Source organism: Gobio gobio, assembly GCF_949357685.1.
Source record: "Gobio gobio genome assembly, chromosome: 1".
Taxonomy (NCBI): domain Eukaryota; kingdom Metazoa; phylum Chordata; class Actinopteri; order Cypriniformes; family Gobionidae; genus Gobio; species Gobio gobio.
Window position 1 is genome coordinate 36,832,050 of NC_137097.1, and position 18,869 is coordinate 36,850,918.

Here is an 18,869-nt window from a genome sequence, read left to right on the forward strand (position 1 = left end):
CGGATGATTGCTTAAGATCTGGCAAATTATTTTATTTTGTTATAATTGGATAAATATTTATCCACCAGTAAACAGGCACATTTTCAGCAGGCTGGTTATCATGGCTCAGTTAGTTGACATCACAACTACATTTTTCTACATAGATGAGAATATAAGTGATAAACAAACTTATATGAAAAGGTTTATCTTCAAAAAAAAAAATATATATATATATATATATATATTTTTTAATTTCACATTTAATTTCAAATTTGCATTATTTCAAATTGAATCTTACCTTACATAGTTGTGCTTCTTAAATCATTTTGTTAAAGGAGGTTAATTTTTGTGTGAAAACACAAAAAAAGTTATACATGCTCCTGTTGCTCAAGGAGATTCATGCAATAAAATAGTCTGAAATGATTTTGCACATTTCTCATCAGGTTTGTGGAGTTATTCGCATACTTACATTTTGTGAATTTACTCAGAATAAGTTAAATCACGGCAGTTCTTTTTTTTTAATTAAGTAAAATATGTTGTTTCTGTTTTGATTGTCCAGTATCAGGAGCGTCTTATCGCACACAGCTTGTGTGGGGACGGATTCAACGTTATTCCAACTATTCCTCTGAGATCCAGATCATCTCCAGACACTCCAGGTGGAGTTGTGAAGCGGTAGCTCTGAAGGAGGGAAGTAAAGAACAGGAAGAGCTCCATCCTGGCCAAACTCTCTCCAAGACAAACCCTTCGGCCTAAGAGAGAGAGAGAGAGAGGGAGACAAAGAGAAACTGTTTTTAATTCCAAATCAATTGTTTATTTCTTCAAAACACAGTGAGTTTAGATTTGACTGTACCTGCAGAAAAGGGTATGAAAGCATCTCTCTTGACAAACTGGCCCTTCTCATCAAGAAAGTGTTCTGGGTAAAAGCTGTTTGGTTCCTCCCATTCACTTGGATCCTTCAAAACAGATGTCAGCAGAGGAACAACAGTGGTACCCTAGAGAATGGAGAAAAGACCTACAATTATCTAGATGTGCACTAATTTCCATTTTTATATATTTTCCATTGTATGTATATATATATATATATTCTTCTGACTGACCTTCTTGATGAAGTATCCATTGAAGTGAACGTCACAGCTGGTCTTATGAGGGAGATTCATGGGCACTATGTTGCCCAGTCTCTGAGTTTCATGAATCACAGCGTCTGTGTACGGTAATTTCTTTCTATCTTCCACCATTGGCTGACGTCCACCGATCACTCTGTCAATCTCCTCATGAACTCGATCTGCACACAAATGCAATGCACAATTGTTCTTATGGAAACCATTGGACTCAGCAAAGAGGAAAAACTCTTGGCATTACTGTGTTTTTACCCTGTATATGAGGGTATTTTGCCATGAGCATCAAACCCCAGCGCAGAGTCGTTCCTGTTGTGTCAGTACCAGCAGCAAACATATTTCCCACCGTCATGACAAGATTCTCCTGGTGAAAATACGTGTCCCTATTGTCGGATTGCTGACAAGTACAAATGCACAAAGCACAAATTTTTCCTTTTTACTAAAATACAGACAAAATATGACAAAGTGCTTTATTGATTACAATACATTCAAAATACAAAAATAAATAAATAAACAATACAATTAATGTACAGGGAGTGCAGAATTATTAGGCACGTTGATTTTCTGATCATATTTTTTTTCCAGGCACATTTGACCAATTCCAAACCCCAGTAATCCTAATAACTACTATTGATTTAGTATTTAATAATGTATAAGTGATATATAATTGTTCATGAAGGCTGGAAATGAAAATCACCTTATATTCAGGTGTGCAGAATTATTAGGCATGTTTTCTTTTACAGATAAATTGAGCCAAAAAAGAGATTTAACTCAGACTGAAAAGTCAAAAAGTATTAAATGCCCATGAGAAGGATGCAATACTAATGCAATACTAGACATTGCAGTTAAGGCATGACCATTGGACAGTGAAATGCTCGTTGGGTCAGCAGGGCCAGACAAAAACATGTGGCGGAGAAAAGACACCTGTTAACTGCAAAAGAATTAAGAATTAAGGTGAAGAATTAAGGGTGAAACCATCAGGAACCCTTTAGTCTCCAGCGCCACCATTTTCCAAAGCTGCAACCTACCTGGAGTCTCCAGAAGTGCAAGGTGTCAGGATCTCAGAGACTTCAGTTAGGAAAAGAATCCTAAAAAATGACCCCCACTAAATAAGAATCACAAGCTGAAGTGTTGTAAAATACATGAAGAAGGTTTTTTTATAGGCTTTATAGGTTTTATAGGTTGAGAATGACTCTTGAAGGACCAGCTCCTCATCCTCTAGTACCACTGTTTGAAGAATTCATCTTCCAGAATCTGGCAGTACGTTTTGGGAGTTCATTTTAGTCCATCCTGAAGTCCGTTTTGCAGAGATGGACTAAAAATGAACTCCCAAAACGTACTGCCAGATTCTGGCAGATAAATTCTTCAAACAGTGGTACTAGAGGATGTGGTGCTGGTCCTTCAAGAGTCACTCTCAACCTATCTGTCCATAAAGCCTATAAAAAAACCTTCTTCATGTATTTTACAACACTTCAGCTTGTGATTCTTATCTGGTGGGGGTCATTTTTTAGGATTCTTTACCTAACTGAAGTCTCTGAGATCCTGACACCTTGCACTTCTGGAGACTCCAGGTAGGTTGCAGCTTTGGAAAATGGTGGCGCTGGAGACTAAAGGGTTCCTGATGGTTTCACCCTTAATTCTTCACCTTAATTCTTAATTCTTTTGCAGTTAACAGGTGTCTTTTCTTCACCACCTGTTTTTGTCTGACCCTGCTGACCCAACGAGCATTTCACTGTCCAATGGTCATGCCTTAACTGCAATGTCTAGTATTGCATTAGTATTGCATCCTTCTCATGGGCATTTAATACTTTTTGACTTTTCAGTCTGAGTTAAATCTCTTTTTTGGCTCAATTTATCTGTAAAAGAAAACATGCCTAATAATTCTGCACACCTGATGAAAAAAGGTGATTTTCATTTCCAGCCTTCATGAACAATTATATATCACTTATACATTATTAAATACTAAATCAATAGTAGTTATTAGGATTACTGTGGTTTGGAATTGGTCAAATGTGCCTGGAAAAAAAAATATGATCAGAAAATCAACGTGCCTAATAATTCTGCACTCCCTGTAGATGTAGATTAAGAACCAAAACCCAAAAGGATATTAAAGGTGTCATGAACTGGCTTTTTACATTTTTTTATACTGTTGTCTGAGGTCAACTTATGACATTTGTGTGGTTTTAACATTCAAAAACATCATAATGAATAAGTAATAGGCTATTTTCTGCCATGGTTTTGATGCTCTCTGAAGAAACGATCGGTTTTGATGGGCGTGCCGCATTGAACACTTGGAAGTAAACGTCCACGGCTAGGATTGGATAAGATTTGCATATTTAATGAGCTTCAGCTACCGTCAGTCCCAGGAATCGTCTGGGGGAAATGCTCAGAGGACTCGCAAAATATCAACAAACACAATGATTAAATCACACACACACACACACACACACAGTCTTGCGGACACACACACTCACTCACTCACACACACACACACACGCACACACGCGCGGACACACACACTCGCGTGGACACACACACACACACACACTCACTCACTCACTCGCGCGGACACACACACACACACACACACACACACACACACACACACACACACTCACTCACTCACGCGGACACATACTCACTCACTCATGCGTGCGGACACACACTGACTCACTCGCGCGGACACACACACACACACCCACACACACACACACACACACACACTCACTCACTCACTCACTCGCGTCAAGCGGACACACACCCTCGCGCGGACGCGAAGACACACACACACTCCCGCCTGGCCCATAACGTTACAAGTCCGATCACGAGTGAACCAATTCAATAACACCTTCTCCACCCTGTGACAGTGCTAAGGTATGTAATCAATAGATTTCAAACGATCTGTAATGTTATGCAAAACTAACACATATAAAAAAAACTTGTTTTAGCCTACTCACATAAGTGTGTGTTCAGAAGGAAGCTTATGCAGGGACTATCCTTAGCTCACGGGTCGGTGGGCGGGGCTACAGAAGCATATTTATCTGTAGAGGCGGTGTCTATGTCCTATTACGTAAGAGATCCTCATAATTATTCTGAGAGCTCTCGTTTTCTAGGCCTGGTGTCAATAAAAGCTTTTCTTTGACTAACAAGGACGTTTTCAGCTCTGAAACTTACAGGATATTCTTATATTACCATGACATTTTATGTATCAAAAGCTCAAGGGAAACTGGATTTCTCAGTTCATCACCCCTTTAAGATATCTTTACAATTTATTGAGTTACAGGCATGCACACTTTGGAGACATTTTGGTTACAATTGGCATTTGGTTACAATTGGCAAATGATTCAACAAGGATTAAAAAAGTCAAGAGATTTTACTAACAGAACTACAAATCTGTTTACAATAAGGTCTCAATAGTTAACATTTACAATGAGCAATACATTTGTTACACTAATTCTTAATAAAAAATACTTGTTAGTTTGTGTTTATTTCATGTTAACTTGGGTCTGTTAAGTATTAATAACAGATAGCTTTACTTTTAATAATGTGTTATTAAATGTAGTTCATGTTGTCACTTTGTTTTGGTTTTGTTTAATGTTCATGTTTCATGTCTTTTATTTTGAAGTTTATCACAGTTGTGGTTGCTGTTAGTCATGTGATTCCCTTGCCCTCATGTGATCTTGTCATGTGCGTCCCTTGGTTCATGTGTTGTGTTCTCAGTAGGCTTGTTCGACTTCATGCAGCGCTGCGCAGACCGATCGGAGGCTGACTTGAAGCAGCATTCCGATTCAAAATTTTGTCACGCTGACGCCACGTGACTGACGTATGCTATCAAAGTACCATGAGAGTGATTCCAGAGCAGCTGGCTACTTCATTCTGCACAGCTTCTACAGAGTGACTGCACAAGCTCTGATTACGACACAGTTGTTCCACGATTGGCCGGATTCACTGCATGACAGCGATCACATGTGTTTCATGTTTTTTCTAAAACCTTCAGTTCCACTAATGCTCATATATATATATATATATATATATATATATATATATATATATATATATATATATATATATATATATATATATATATATATATATATATATATATATATATATATATATATTACTTTTAAACTAAAATCTCTTTTCATGTAGTCGCGATGTTATATTGACATGTTTATCAAAATAAAACCGATAAAAAACGTAGACCCCACTTCATTGATAGTGTAGGCTTATATATTGAACTTTATTCTTGTACAAACAGACGTTGTATTAAGCAGTACATAAAGAATTGAATTGTGTAAGAATTCTGTATTTGACAAATATTGCATTTATTTCATCTGAGCTATGATGATAAAATAAACACAGCGTGAGCGTCACTACGGGAAGCAGAAAGTGTCCAACTTCACGTCTCCGTTTGCAGCTCCTCCCTGCCTGCACGCGGCTACTCTTGCCGATCGGTTGCATCCAGCCGATGTCAAACACACCTATTGGTTTGTCTTGTCATGTGATACAATGCTCTGTTTGTCATTGGTTCATTGTTTAAATGTTTACAAGTGTGTCTGGTTAAGTCATTATTCCTTGTATGTGTGTATATATAGCCCTCATGTTTCCATTGTCTCTTTTCGAGTATTGTCCGTGTAACCACTGTGGTGAGTATGCTCATGTCCTTGTTTTAGCCAAGCTAAGCCAGGCCTTGTTTGTTTGCACTTCACTGCCTTTTTGCATTTTGTTTGTTAATAAAACTACACTTGGGTTCTGCAACTTGCCTCGAGTGGATTAATGTTACACATGTTAAGTAATGTAGTTAAAGGCAAAATATGCAATATATTTGGATTAAAATACGCAAAAACCACTAGAACAATGTTTTATATACTTGTTATGACTTTTTTGTTCTTCCATTATCCCAACCGTTTCCAGAGAAATAAGCAATTTTAACCAGCACACGGCCCATGTCCATACGTCGGCTCTCAATGACATCATAGGCCTACCCGTGTTACCCTCGATTTCCGTTTTTTATTATTTTATTTTGTAGAAACCATGGATACACCAAAGACAATTTAATATATTATGTGTTTCATTAGACAGATGAGCAACTGTTTGATACGATTAACTGACAGAAAACAAATCATTTTTATATAGCTTAACACAGTTAGTCTAATTGTTTAAATCTCGGTTTCATGATTTACCTCGAGGACCATGTTTTACCAAGCCTAATATGATCTAGCTTACTGCACAGAACACACAGAGTAGCATTATAGCTTTCAACACACTCAAATGTGTCTAATATGATAAAACAGCGCTGTTCCCCACATATCCATGACTGGAAGAAGCAGAAGCGCTCATCTGCAACATAAGCTACACTGCTCTCGAGCCGTGTCTCATGCTTGTCTCTCATTAGAAATCGCTCCAACAGCTTTCAGCCCCACCCTGCTTAATACTACAGTAACGTTAATAAATCTTTAATACATTAGCTCATCCATGAATATGATTTCTGCCCGAGTCCCGTTGGATTCTTTTTTCTACCAGCTGTAGAGTTGCAGACACGAAATCGAAATCAAGGCGTCATCAAGCAAGCTACGCCTTTGTTTTGTATAAGTGACCACTTTTGACATTTTTTGACACAATATGTCAAAAAATGACACATTGCCTTTAACTAACTACAAATGGAACCTTATTAAGTGTCGCCAAATACTGTATATTTAATTGTTGCAACCGTGTAGCATATTTTGGGCATATTTAATAACTAAGTCCAAAAATAATAATAAAAATTAATTCCATTTAATAAACAAGCTGATGATTACTTTTTACTTTCTCCTGTATTTCTATGGAACAAGGTGATTTCCGTACCTCTTCACTCTGTTTGCGGATGAGAAAGGAGTCGACAAACCCTCTGCGGTCGTGTGGATTCAGAGTCTCCAGCAGCCCAGTGATCAACTTCATAATTTCTGCTTTATTTTTCAAGACATTTCTTACAATAATCCTTTTGCTTTTGAGGAATGGACCCAACCACGGAAATATATTGTAAAGCTACAAGTCAGAGAAAAAAATGCATGTATTAATGGGTTTTTTTTTTAAAGTCACCAAAAATATACAGTAAAACATACTTCCATACCATTATAGAAGCTGATCCACTAACTCGAATATTTTCGTTTGCCCTGTCGACCATTTTTGTGAATTGTGGGTCTGTGTATTCAAATCTGCTGCCATACACAATCGATGAGATGATGTTTGACACAGCGTAGTTCACAGGCTGTGTTGTGTCGAAGGGTTTCTCTGTGAAGAGCAAACAAATGTCTCTCAACGGATCCTTTAACATAAGAGCATGATTGTCCATAAATGTGTGTCTTCAGCTTGTACCTTCAAACTTATCAAACTCTCCTTTCAGATACTGAATTTCCTCTACGATTTTCTCTTCACTTCCTCTCTTGCCCATGCCGAAGTCTCGCAGGTTGCTGAGAGCAAAGCGTCGCATCTCTCTCCAGTTCTCTCCATTGGAAAAGAGGATTCCTGATCAACAGAAGTCTAGAAAATTACAAAGTCTTTCCCAATCAGACATGTTTTCCTATGCATTTGGCTGCAATAAACTCCAATGGCCGAAGAGCAACAATAATCAGAAAACTAACCAACACAATGAGATTCCTGCACAGCTTTCATGTTTTGCTTCATAACAAACCACACAGGACGGAAACACTTGGCACACTTGGATGGAAAATTAAGAAACGATTTAAAATGCAAACACAGCATTCATTTATTCTTACCATGACCATCAGTAATCATCCTGAAAGCAGGTGTAATATCTCGCTCCCCAAACTCATCTGCATAGTTCACAAGAGCTTCTTTTACAGTTTTGTGTCCAGCTAGTACCACAACTTTTTTAGGACCCAAAAACACTTGGAAAACATTCCCATAGGTTCTGGACAGCTTGAGGACACAGAGAAAGACATCTGTTAAAATGTTACTATTATCGTTTAAATGTGTCTATGTCAAGTTCTCACCTCACAAAGGGTGTCAAAGGGTCTCTTGAGGTCAAGGGTCAGCAGGTTCCCCATTAGCGGCAGAGGTTTGGGTCCCGGTGGCTCTTTTCCCTCTTTCTGAGATCTGGAGTCACAGGAAAGTCGATATAAAACTAATAACAAAATAAAAGCACCCAGTAGTGTAACTGTGCTGGAAAAATTTAGCATAGATTCAACCACAGCCATTTTTCAAGGCTTCACAAACGTTCTGATGCATCCAAATCCTTGTGATGATTACATATGGGAGGAACCTCAAGTAAATCCATCGAGAATTTATCATTCAAAACAAGGTAGCCATGAGAACACAGACTGGTTGCCACAGCATCCATATACACAACACCCATCAATGAATAGTACTAAAAGTACTAAGGCCACTTGCATTATTCTTTAAGCATGCATGTTAAAGAATAATATACATACTACAAAATACTTGCCTTTAACATCAGACGTATAATAATAATCTTTTTGTTGTGTATAATATATATAACAATATTGTGGTTTATTGGGCAAGGCATACACTTGCATGAATATGTTTCTAATTGGCTACAAAAAGTCTGGGCCACACCTCAACTATTTATTTTTTTGGGCTGTCCCAGACACAGGTGTTATGGTTATTGAATGCATGATAGAAGCATTTTCTTACAGCACCATCAACATAGCTTTGTGTTGTGTTGTGCTAACCCTTGTGTTGTGTTGGAAAATGACCGGCCTACAATAGCTTATAAATCACTTGTTATGCTATATTATCACACAAATATTGTATTCAATCTTTTTCTTTCAATTAGGACTGTTTTTTTTCCCAAACAGATTAATTGTAGGCCTCATTGATCTAAGCTTATACACATCAGTTTTTGAGTGAAAAATAATTATTTGTGAATAATTTTGGCAATATTAAAATATTTTAAAAATACACTGTTGATCACACTAGTCTATTTTAATGTTTAACCAGGACATTTGTTTTGAAATACTTTTATGTGGTACAAAATGGCACAGAGTCACACTTGGGGTGTTCCTGGTCAAAAATGACCGGCACTTGAAAATGAATGTGGAAGATCACAAAACACAGGACCTGTATTTTGAAATGCTTTTATTTTCTGAAAAGGGGTGCAAAGTAACATTTGTGCTGTGCCCTTCTCATCAGTTGTTTCAAGGTCTGTAGCATGCTCAGTGGCGCCGCCTTCCTCTTCTGATACATCTTTTAATGCACCTTCACTGCAAGATTCATCCTGCATTGCCTCCTCCTCACTAGTATTTTGATCAATGATCTGATGAAGAACATCGTGCACAGAGAGCTTCTTTGCCATTGTGCTGCCACAAATTGAATGACAAGCAAGGCACTTTGAGGCATTTATGTGTCTGTGCTATAACATTTGTATTTGTAAATTTTCGTCTGCTTCTATGTGAGAACATCAAAGTCCCAAAACACATCTGGAAGCTGTGATGAAACAAGAACATGAAAGAAAGATTCTTTTGAATCAAGGTCACTGCAGACTAAAGCCAGCTTCTGCATATGCGCATGTGTGTGTTCGAATGTGATAATGTCAGATGGACATTAGATGCAGTTCAGGGTAGGATAAAATTAATCGAAACGTGCCGTGTTTGTGTGTTTGGTAGCGTGTGTATGCATGTATCCACCTATGCACAGGTCCAAGGGTTCTATGTTTGCAAGCACACATGTACATATGTGAACATGCTCCTAAAAAAAAAAGAAAATGTTTCTCGTATTTCCAGTCTCCCCCACTCACTTTCAATGGCCGGCCATTTTTGACCGGGAACACCACAAGTGTAACTTTGTGCCATTTTGTACAAAACAAAAGCATTTCAACCCATACTTCCTGATTAAACATTAAAGTACACTAGTGTGATAAACAGCGTATTTTATCTGATTGTATTTAATATTTGCAAAATTATTCACAAATAATGCTTTATTTTAAAACTGAGGTGCATAAGCTCAGATCAATGAGGCCTATGCTTAATCTGTCAGGATCCTGCCCTGACAGTCTCGTCTGTTTTGTCCTTGTTTAGTGTTTCTTTGTTTGTCTTGTGCTTGAGCACATGGCTGTGTCTTTGTTTGTGTGTTCCTCTTGTCCTGCCTCCTTGTTTCCCTTTACCACGCCCCCTTGTTTAGTCCTTGTCTAGTCCTCATTTCACTAATTGTGCTCACCTGATCCTCATGTGCTCTGGTCCCTTTATATTGTGCTACTTTCCCTCATGTCCTTGCTGGTTCGTTGCGTTTGTTTGCATTCGTTGTCTGGCTTATCTTGTCCTTGTGATAGCTGTTGCTCTTGCCTAGTTATTGTTCTTAGCCTTATTCTCCCTAGCCTTATTTTTTGGTTTTCTCTAGCTTTGATTTTGTTTCCCTCTAGTTTAGTGGTCTTATTTTTCTCTCTCTAGTTTCCTGCAAGTTTGCAATTTTGTTTTATTTTTGTTCTAGTTCCAGTCTTTTATTTCTAGTATTTATCTTGTTTGTTTTTAAATTATATATTTATATCTCTTTTGTTTTCTTTTTAGATTTCTGTTTCTTAATTGCATTTTCCCTATTCTTTGTTATTTTTGCTCTTGTTTATTTCTTGTTGTCTTGTCGTGTGTGTGTGTGTGTCTTGTGTTGGTTCCTGTCCTGAGTTCCCTTGGCCACTGTCTCCTTATCCCTGGCAATCAAGACTGGAGCTGATTCTGGGAGAGGACATCAAGTCTCAAATCAAGAGAGGACAGTTTCCTGGTGTTCCAGCCTGGGTTGTCCCACCATCTGCCTGGTGTTGCCTTGCATGCGTCGTCAATTTCATGGTCTCCCTGGACTGGTCTCAGTGGTCATCCTCCCTGCCTGTCATCGTGGTGTCTGTCCCCTGCCCTGCTGTTTGAACTCACACCTTACTACTTCCTTGTTGTGCCCTGTCTAGAGTCTTGTTAATAAAGTCTTTGATGTTCAATCTGCATCTGGGTCCTCAGTTTCAGAAACCCTGACAGAACGAACCAGCCACGACAGGACCCAGCAATGAGCATCCGTGTTTCTCCCCCTGCGACTGCCCAAGAGAGACTGGCATTCCAGAAGGGATTGTTATCGCTTCGCCAGGAGGACCGGGAGGTACGGTCCTTTGCCCAGTTTTTCTGAACCTTGGCAAGGGGCCTGAAGTACCCTGACTCAACCCTTAAAGCGGCATTCAATCTCTGCTTGAATGATCCCCTACCACAATGGGAGATGGATCAGCTAGCGGTACTGGACTATTGGAATTTTGCTAATTACCTGCACCACCGCAAAGACTGGCAGATCCTTACGCCCCCGGAGTCTGATCAAAGTGGCCAACCCGCTCTCCCACCCTCGTCAAGTCCCAGATCATCATCTGAGTCCTACTGAGCAGCGACGGTTGAGAAGGAAGAGGGCGGCTCGGACTGCTGCATCTGTCTCTTGGTCCACCAAGTCAGTTCCGGCCATTCCTGCCCGTCCAGAGACCGTCGAGTCCAACGCTCCTGCCAGTCCAGAGCCAGTCGAGTCCAACGCTCCTGCCAGTCCAGAGTCCGCTCCTGCCAGTCCAGAGTCCGCTCCTGCCAGTCCTCAGAAGCGGAGGAGAAGGAAGGCCAATGTTGGCAAGTCAGATGCCCTTCTAGAGGCCCCTAACCTGTTGATCCAGGAGGGCCTGAATCAAGAGGCTCCAGCCCCAGAGACCAGTCCAGTGTCGGCTCCGGCCCCAGAGACCAGTCCAGTGTCGGCTCCGGCCCCAGAGACCAGTCCAGTGTCGGCTCCGGCCCCAGAGACCAGTCCAGTGTCGGCTCCGGCCCCAGAGACCAGTCCAGTGTCGGCTCCGGCCCCAGAGACCAGTCCAGTGTCGGCTCCGGCCCCAGAGACCAGTCCAGTGTCGGCTCCGGCCCCAGAGACCAGTCCAGTGTCGGCTCCGGCCCCAGAGACCAGTCCAGTGTCGGCTCCGGCCCCAGAGACCAGTCCAGTGTCGGCTCCGGCCCCAGAGACCAGTCCAGTGTCGGCTCCGGCCCCAGAGACCAGTCCAGTGTCGGCTCCGGCCCCAGAGACCAGTCCAGTGTCGGCTCCGGCCCCAGAGACCAGTCCAGTGTCGGCTCCGGCCCCAGAGACCAGTCCAGTGTCGGCTCCGGCCCCAGAGACCAGTCCAGTGTCGGCTCCGGCCCCAGAGACCAGTCCAGTGTCGGCTCCGGCCCCAGAGACCAGTCCAGTGTCGGCTCCGGCCCCAGAGACCAGTCCAGTGTCGGCTCCGGCCCCAGAGACCAGTCCAGTGTCGGCTCCGGCCCCAGAGACCAGTCCAGTGTCGGCTCCGGCCCCAGAGACCAGTCCAGTGTCGGCTCCGGCCCCAGAGACCAGTCCAGTGTCGGCTCCGGCCCCAGAGACCAGTCCAGTGTCGGCTCCGGCCCCAGAGACCAGTCCAGTGTCGGCTCCGGCCCCAGAGACCAGTCCAGTGTCGGCTCCGGCCCCAGAGACCAGTCCAGTGTCGGCTCCGGCCCCAGAGACCAGTCCAGTGTCGGCTCCGGCCCCAGAGACCAGTCCAGTGTCGGCTCCGGCCCCAGAGACCAGTCCAGTGTCGGCTCCGGCCCCAGAGACCAGTCCAGTGTCGGCTCCGGCCCCAGAGACCAGTCCAGTGTCGGCTCCGGCCCCAGAGACCAGTCCAGTGTCGGCTCCGGCCCCAGAGACCAGTCCAGTGTCGGCTCCGGCCCCAGAGACCAGTCCAGTGTCGGCTCCGGCCCCAGAGACCAGTCCAGTGTCGGCTCCGGCCCCAGAGACCAGTCCAGTGTCGGCTCCGGCCCCAGAGACCAGTCCAGTGTCGGCTCCGGCCCCAGAGACCAGTCCAGTGTCGGCTCCGGCCCCAGAGACCAGTCCAGAGACCTTGTGCCCGCACACGAGCCTGTCCCCGAGCTCGCCAGTGCGGCCCAGGAGGGCGCACACGAGCCTTTCCCCGAGCTCGCCAGTGCGGCCCAGGAGGGCGCACACGAGCCGGTTCCCGAGCACGCCAGTGCGGCCCAGGAGGGCGCTCACGAGCCTTTCCCCGAGCTCGCCAGTGCGGCCCAGGAGGGCGCACACGAGCCTGTCCCCGAGCTCGCCAGTGCGGCCCAGGAGGGCGCACACGAGCCTTTCCCCGAGCTCGCCAGTGCGGCCCAGGAGGGCGCACACGAGCCGGTTCCCGAGCACGCCAGTGCGGCCCAGGAGGGCGCTCACGAGCCTTTCCCCGAGCTCGCCAGTGCGGCCCAGGAGGGCGCACACGAGCCTGTCCCCGAGCTCGCCAGTGCGGCCCAGGAGGGCGCACACGAGCCTTTCCCCGAGCTCGCCAGTGCGGCCCAGGAGGGCGCACACGAGCCGGTTCCCGAGCACGCCAGTGCGGCCCAGGAGGGCGCTCACGAGCCTTTCCCCGAGCTCGCCAGTGCGGCCCAGGAGGGCGCACACGAGCCTGTCCCCGAGCACGCCAGTGCGGCCCAGGAGGGCGCACACGAGCCTTTCCCCGAGCTCGCCAGTGCGGCCCAGGAGGGCGCACACGAGCCTGTCCCCGAGCACGCCAGTGCGGCCCAGGAGGGCGCTCACGAGCCTTTCCCCGAGCTCGCCAGTGCGGCCCAGGAGGGCGCACACGAGCCTGTCCCCGAGCACGCCAGTGCTGCCCAGGAGGGCGCACACGAGCCTTTCCCCGAGCTCGCCAGTGCGGCCCAGGAGGGCGCACACGAGCCTGTCCCCGAGCACGCCAGTGCGGCCCAGGAGGGCGCACACGAGCCTGTCCCCGAGCACGCCAGTGCTGCCCAGGAGGGCGCACACGAGCCTTTACCCGAGCTCGCCAGTGCGGCCCAGGAGGGCGCACACGAGCCTTTCCCCGAGCACACCTGTGCGGCCCAGGAGTCCAGTGAAGTCCGGTGTCTGTCTCTGAAGCTCTGGAGGGCCTTTCCGCAGCCTCCGAGTCTAGTCCTGTGTCTGTCCATGAAGTCTTGAGGAATGTTAGGTTGTTTCCTGAGTCTGTTCCCCAAGGATCCACCTTCCCTGCCAATGCAGTCATGGCCCCCGAGTTCTTCCCTAAATCTTTCCCCAGTCAAGAACTTTTCCCTAAGACTGTTTTTGACACCAAGGTCACCTTCAAACCCCACCCATTACAGCAAACCCATGTTCCCAGGAGGACCCCTAATTTTGTTCCTACCCCTCCCATCCCGCCCTCCCTGTTACCTGGCCCTTATGGGTTCCCAAAGTCAGCACCTCCCTGGTCAGTCCCTAATTACTCTCCTGGATTATTTTCCTCCCCAGTTCTGCCCCCCGGGTTTCCTGTCTGCCCTGGTATTCCCAGTTTTGTTCCCCGCCCACCCTCCCAATTTATACCACCTCTTTTTTTCCTTTGCCCAGTGTGGACGCCAGGAGGCGTCCGTTGGGGGGAGGGTACTGTCAGGATCCTGCCCTGACAGTCTTGTCTGTTTTGTCCTTGTTTAGTGTTTCTTTGTTTTGTCTTGTGCTTGAGCACAAGGCTGTGTCTTTGTTTGTGTGTTCCTCTTGTCCTGCCTCCTTGTTTCCCTTTACCACGCCCCCTTGTTTAGTCCTTGTCTAGTCCTCATTTCACTAATTGTGCTCACCTGATCCTCATGTGCTCTGGTCCCTTTATATTGTGCTACTTTCCCTCATGTCCTTGCTGGTTCGTTGCGTTTGTTTGCATTCGTTGTCTGGCTTATCTTGTCCTTGTGATAGCTGTTGCTCTTGCCTAGTTATTGTTCTTAGCCTTATTTTCCCTAGCCTTATTTTTTGGTTTTCTCTAGCTTTGATTTTGTTTCCCTCTAGTTTAGTGGTCTTATTTTTCTCTCTCTAGTTTCCTGCAAGTTTGCAATTTTGTTTTATTTTTGTTCTAGTTCCAGTCTTTTATTTCTAGTATTTATCTTGTTTGTTTTTAAATTATATATTTATATCTCTTTTGTTTTCTTTTTAGATTTCTGTTTCTTAGTTGCATATTCCCTATTCTTTGTTGTTATTTTTGCTCTTGTTTATTTCTTGTTGTCTTGTGTTGGTTCCTGTCCTGAGTCGAGTCCTCCTTGGTTCCTTGTCGTGGTGTCTGTCCCCTGCCCTGCTGTTTGAACTCACACCTTACTACTTCCTTGTTGTGCCCTGTCTAGAGTCTTGTTAATAAAGTCTTTGATGTTCAATCTGCATCTGGGTCCTCAGTTTCAGAAACCCTGACATAATCAGGTCAAAAAAGAAATACAAAATCAATTGACAAAAAGATTGAATCCAATATTTGGTGATAATATGGCATAACAACTAACTTATAAGCAATTTTTTGTAGGCCATTCATTTTTGACTAGGAACACCACAAGAGTGAATATGTGCCATTTTGTACAAAATAAAAACTTTTCAAAACAATCTTCTTGGTTAAACATTAAAGTAGACTAGTGGACGTTTCACTCAAAAAATTAGGTGCAAGCTCAGATCAATGAGGCCTACAATTAATATAAAAAAAAAATACAAAACCAGTTCTAATTGAAAAAAAAAAACAAGTTGACAAAAAGATTGAATCTGTAAGGATCGGTTTTGCTGCTAAGATAAAATCTTAGATCCACACCCCAGCAATAGAACAATAAAAGTCACTAATCTTGAGAGAAGATCTCACGGAAACTGTGTGACACCACCCTGACAAACATTTCTCCCCCTCCCCATTTTGCCCTCTCTTTGCCCTGTTTTCAAGTCACCAAATCCGGATATACCAGTGATGATGTATCTTGTAAATCTATTGTTTTATCCCTTTCATGTTTGATGTCTTTTTAAAGGTCTCGATGCAAATGGTAAAATGGTCTCAGTTTCACTGCAGTCACTAGTGGTATTAGAAAGATTTAAAACTAATGAGAATTCAGTTCTCCTTTTGAGGAGTCTCTTCAAAGATATCTGATCCACTCCCCCAAAACCAGGTGGTTGTGTTGCAAATATATACAACCCTTTTGTTCTAGTTGGAGTATTTAAGGGAGGGTAACCTAGCTTTCAGGGGGAAAAAATTCTGTAGCCAGAACCCCCATGTGGTGCTGTGTCAGTGTCTTTGGGGACACACACACATTGCATGTAACCTATGAGCCAGGCAAGATGACTCTTTTAAATTATTTTCATATTGCTTTGCAATTGTGTTTTATGTTTTTACGCTGATCAGTTGTGTACCAGGGATTCTTGTTTACTTATTTACTTTTCCTGTCTGGCCAAAATAAATGTTAATCTTGATTTATCTTGTATTATTCTGAAATAATTTTTCTAGTATGGATCGATGTAGACTCCTTAATTACAGCAAAATCTAGTGTTATGATAGATCACACCAATGACAGCACGACCGAAGCATGGGGTGCAGCGTGCGCGATATTCCGATTTCTGACTATCGTTGGATTAGCAAGTTGTAGTTTGTGGATATTACTAAAATTACGCTTTTTGTTGAGTGAGCATGGGCAACCACTTAAAAGGTAACATATCCACTCTGCATCCTCTGACTAATCTCAGAAGTAATCATTTTGTGTCCGTGAACGCGCGGTCTAGACGCGTCTGTTTCTCTGCGATTTTGGGTCTCTCGATGAACAAATACGAAAACTAGGAAAATACAAAGAAAATCAACGATCTAAATTAAATCGCAACTAATCTTAAAATCAGCTGATAAACTCTAAACGTAACACACTTTATGGAGTCACATAAAATTGGAGTCAGATAAAATTATTAATGGAGTCAGATTTAAAATGAGATATCAATAAATTAAGAGAACTTCACCAAAATACTGAAAAGGCTTACACGCAGACTTCCTTTTGACCAAACCATTAGTATCCGGTTTTTGGGCTAAATGGATGGAAGTTTACAAATCCAATATTGGGTCATAATATAGCATGGTGGCATGCTTGACTAACGTGACCTGCCAGAACTAACGCTGCGCTTGATTTCTGTCAGGACCATTATCGTCAAAGATGTAAGATTACCCATGAACAAAACTCATCGAACAAACACACCATTACATTCCAAAGATCACAGACTCGATGGTCAATAAAAAAAAAACTCTTCTTTGTTCTCCCTTGGACACCTCTCTCTCAATCTGCACATTCCAGAGACTCTCTCTAAAAATCAAGAAGAGACTTCAAAAAACTCACTCATGGTTTTAACAAAATAATGGTCTCAAAATAGCTGCCGATAATACGATTTAATCACCAGTAGGGGCTTGACACATATCTATGTATAATGTATGTTTCATATAACCTGTGAAGTTCTTTCTGTGTGTTATTTTAGCTGATGTTTTTTTTATCTAAGTTATAAGAGGTAAACACCAGAGGGTGTTTTAAACATATATCAATGTATAATGTGTGTTTTATATAGCCTGTGGAGTTCTTTCTGTATGCTAGACATGTATCACTAAATTCGTATTATCTACTACATCAATTATACGAAATATATGTTATTTGGTCTCTGTTTGATGGGTAAATGATTTCCAGTATTTTGATGCAAAGGAGATTTGCGTAGGATGCACCATATTTACACTATGAAAGTTGGTCTCCTCAAGTGTTTACTAATGTAGCGACTATGAGTCAGATAAAATAATAACTCAACGGGGAACTGAATTAAAATGATAGACTCGAATGACACTATAATTTATAAATAATTCAGAATTAATGTTTACACCTTAACTTATTTGTCCGCCGATATGTAAGAACTTAAAGGGGGCTCTGTTAAAGGGAAACATGTGAAGAGTTTCGTTGCAAAACGAGATATATCCATTTTGAGAAATGTTGGTTATTTGACATTATTATTTAAGACATCAACAGTCAAGTTCATTCACAATTTTTTGTACATTAAACTATTACTTGAGCTCAGTGAAGGCCGGGACACAATATTCTTCAAATCCAGGATATTTTTTATTTAATTTTATGTCCATAAATAAGTCAAAAACCATGCCAAAATGCAACATATTTATCTTAACATTGTCAAACATCTTAAATTGGTTAAAAAAACAATACATCATAAATATATGGAATAGTATATACAAAGATTGATTAATAATAATAAGATTCAGAGTTAGTTTTGGTCAGAACATACACAACATAACGTTTTTTTTTTTTTTTTTTTTGCAAAACGCTATATATCCACCTTATAATCTACTACGTAATACCATTAAGAAAAGCTAGTGAATCAATGTTTTGTGTGTGTGTGTGTGTGTGTGTGTGTGTGTGTGTGTGTGTGTGTGTGTGTGTGTGTGTGTGTGTGTGTGTGTGTGTGTGTGTGTGTGTGTCGGCATGACAGACCAACATTACTCGCAGTCGCACGATGACAACAATTAATCTTTGGATGTTTTCCCTCCCCTGAATGCCTTGCCCGTTTGTCTTCTCCCTTTGATAATTTTCTTAAGATGCCTTCCTCTTTCTCCCAACAGCAGCTGGAATGACCGGCTCCAATCCGTCATTGAAATCCATAACGTTAGCTTGACTCTGAAGCTTTGATTCTCTGACTGACAGACAGCTGTTGATCAGTGACTTAGCCTACGTGACTGACAGCTCGCCTACAGTATAAACTGGTAAACGTTTTTTAATTAGCCTATTGAATCCTCTTTTTAAAAATATGTTTTTTGTTTTGATATTATCGTTAAATCACTGAGCAAACTCGGAGCACTTCACCGGCGGTGACTCTCTCCTCGCGTGACATCCTGAGCTCGCGCAGCGTCCTAAACGTTCTATATCGCACTTTGTAAAGAAACTGGGCTGGCGGATATCGCGTTTTGTGAAAAAATACATTTTGTAGTTCACTGTAACAAATTTCTGTAGTTTTCACAGCATTATTACTGTA

At 42.8% G+C, this 18,869-nt stretch overlaps 1 protein-coding gene across 1 annotated transcript in view; it reads right to left on the reverse strand.

The window, feature by feature from the left end:
* Positions 1–540: 540 nt before the first annotated feature.
* cyp2k17 (cytochrome P450, family 2, subfamily K, polypeptide17) overlaps positions 541–18,869 on the reverse strand; it is a gene marked incomplete at both ends in the record, with an annotated part of 87,301 nt that continues 68,972 nt past the window's right edge. Inside the window, 9 exons of the mRNA XM_079834993.1 lie at positions 541–728; positions 830–971; positions 1,077–1,261; positions 1,350–1,491; positions 6,942–7,121; positions 7,207–7,367; positions 7,452–7,601; positions 7,853–8,015; positions 8,090–8,192. Of these exons, the coding sequence (XP_079691119.1) occupies positions 541–728; positions 830–971; positions 1,077–1,261; positions 1,350–1,491; positions 6,942–7,121; positions 7,207–7,367; positions 7,452–7,601; positions 7,853–8,015; positions 8,090–8,192 (1,414 nt within the window). The remainder of the gene's footprint in view (positions 729–829; positions 972–1,076; positions 1,262–1,349; positions 1,492–6,941; positions 7,122–7,206; positions 7,368–7,451; positions 7,602–7,852; positions 8,016–8,089; positions 8,193–18,869) is intronic.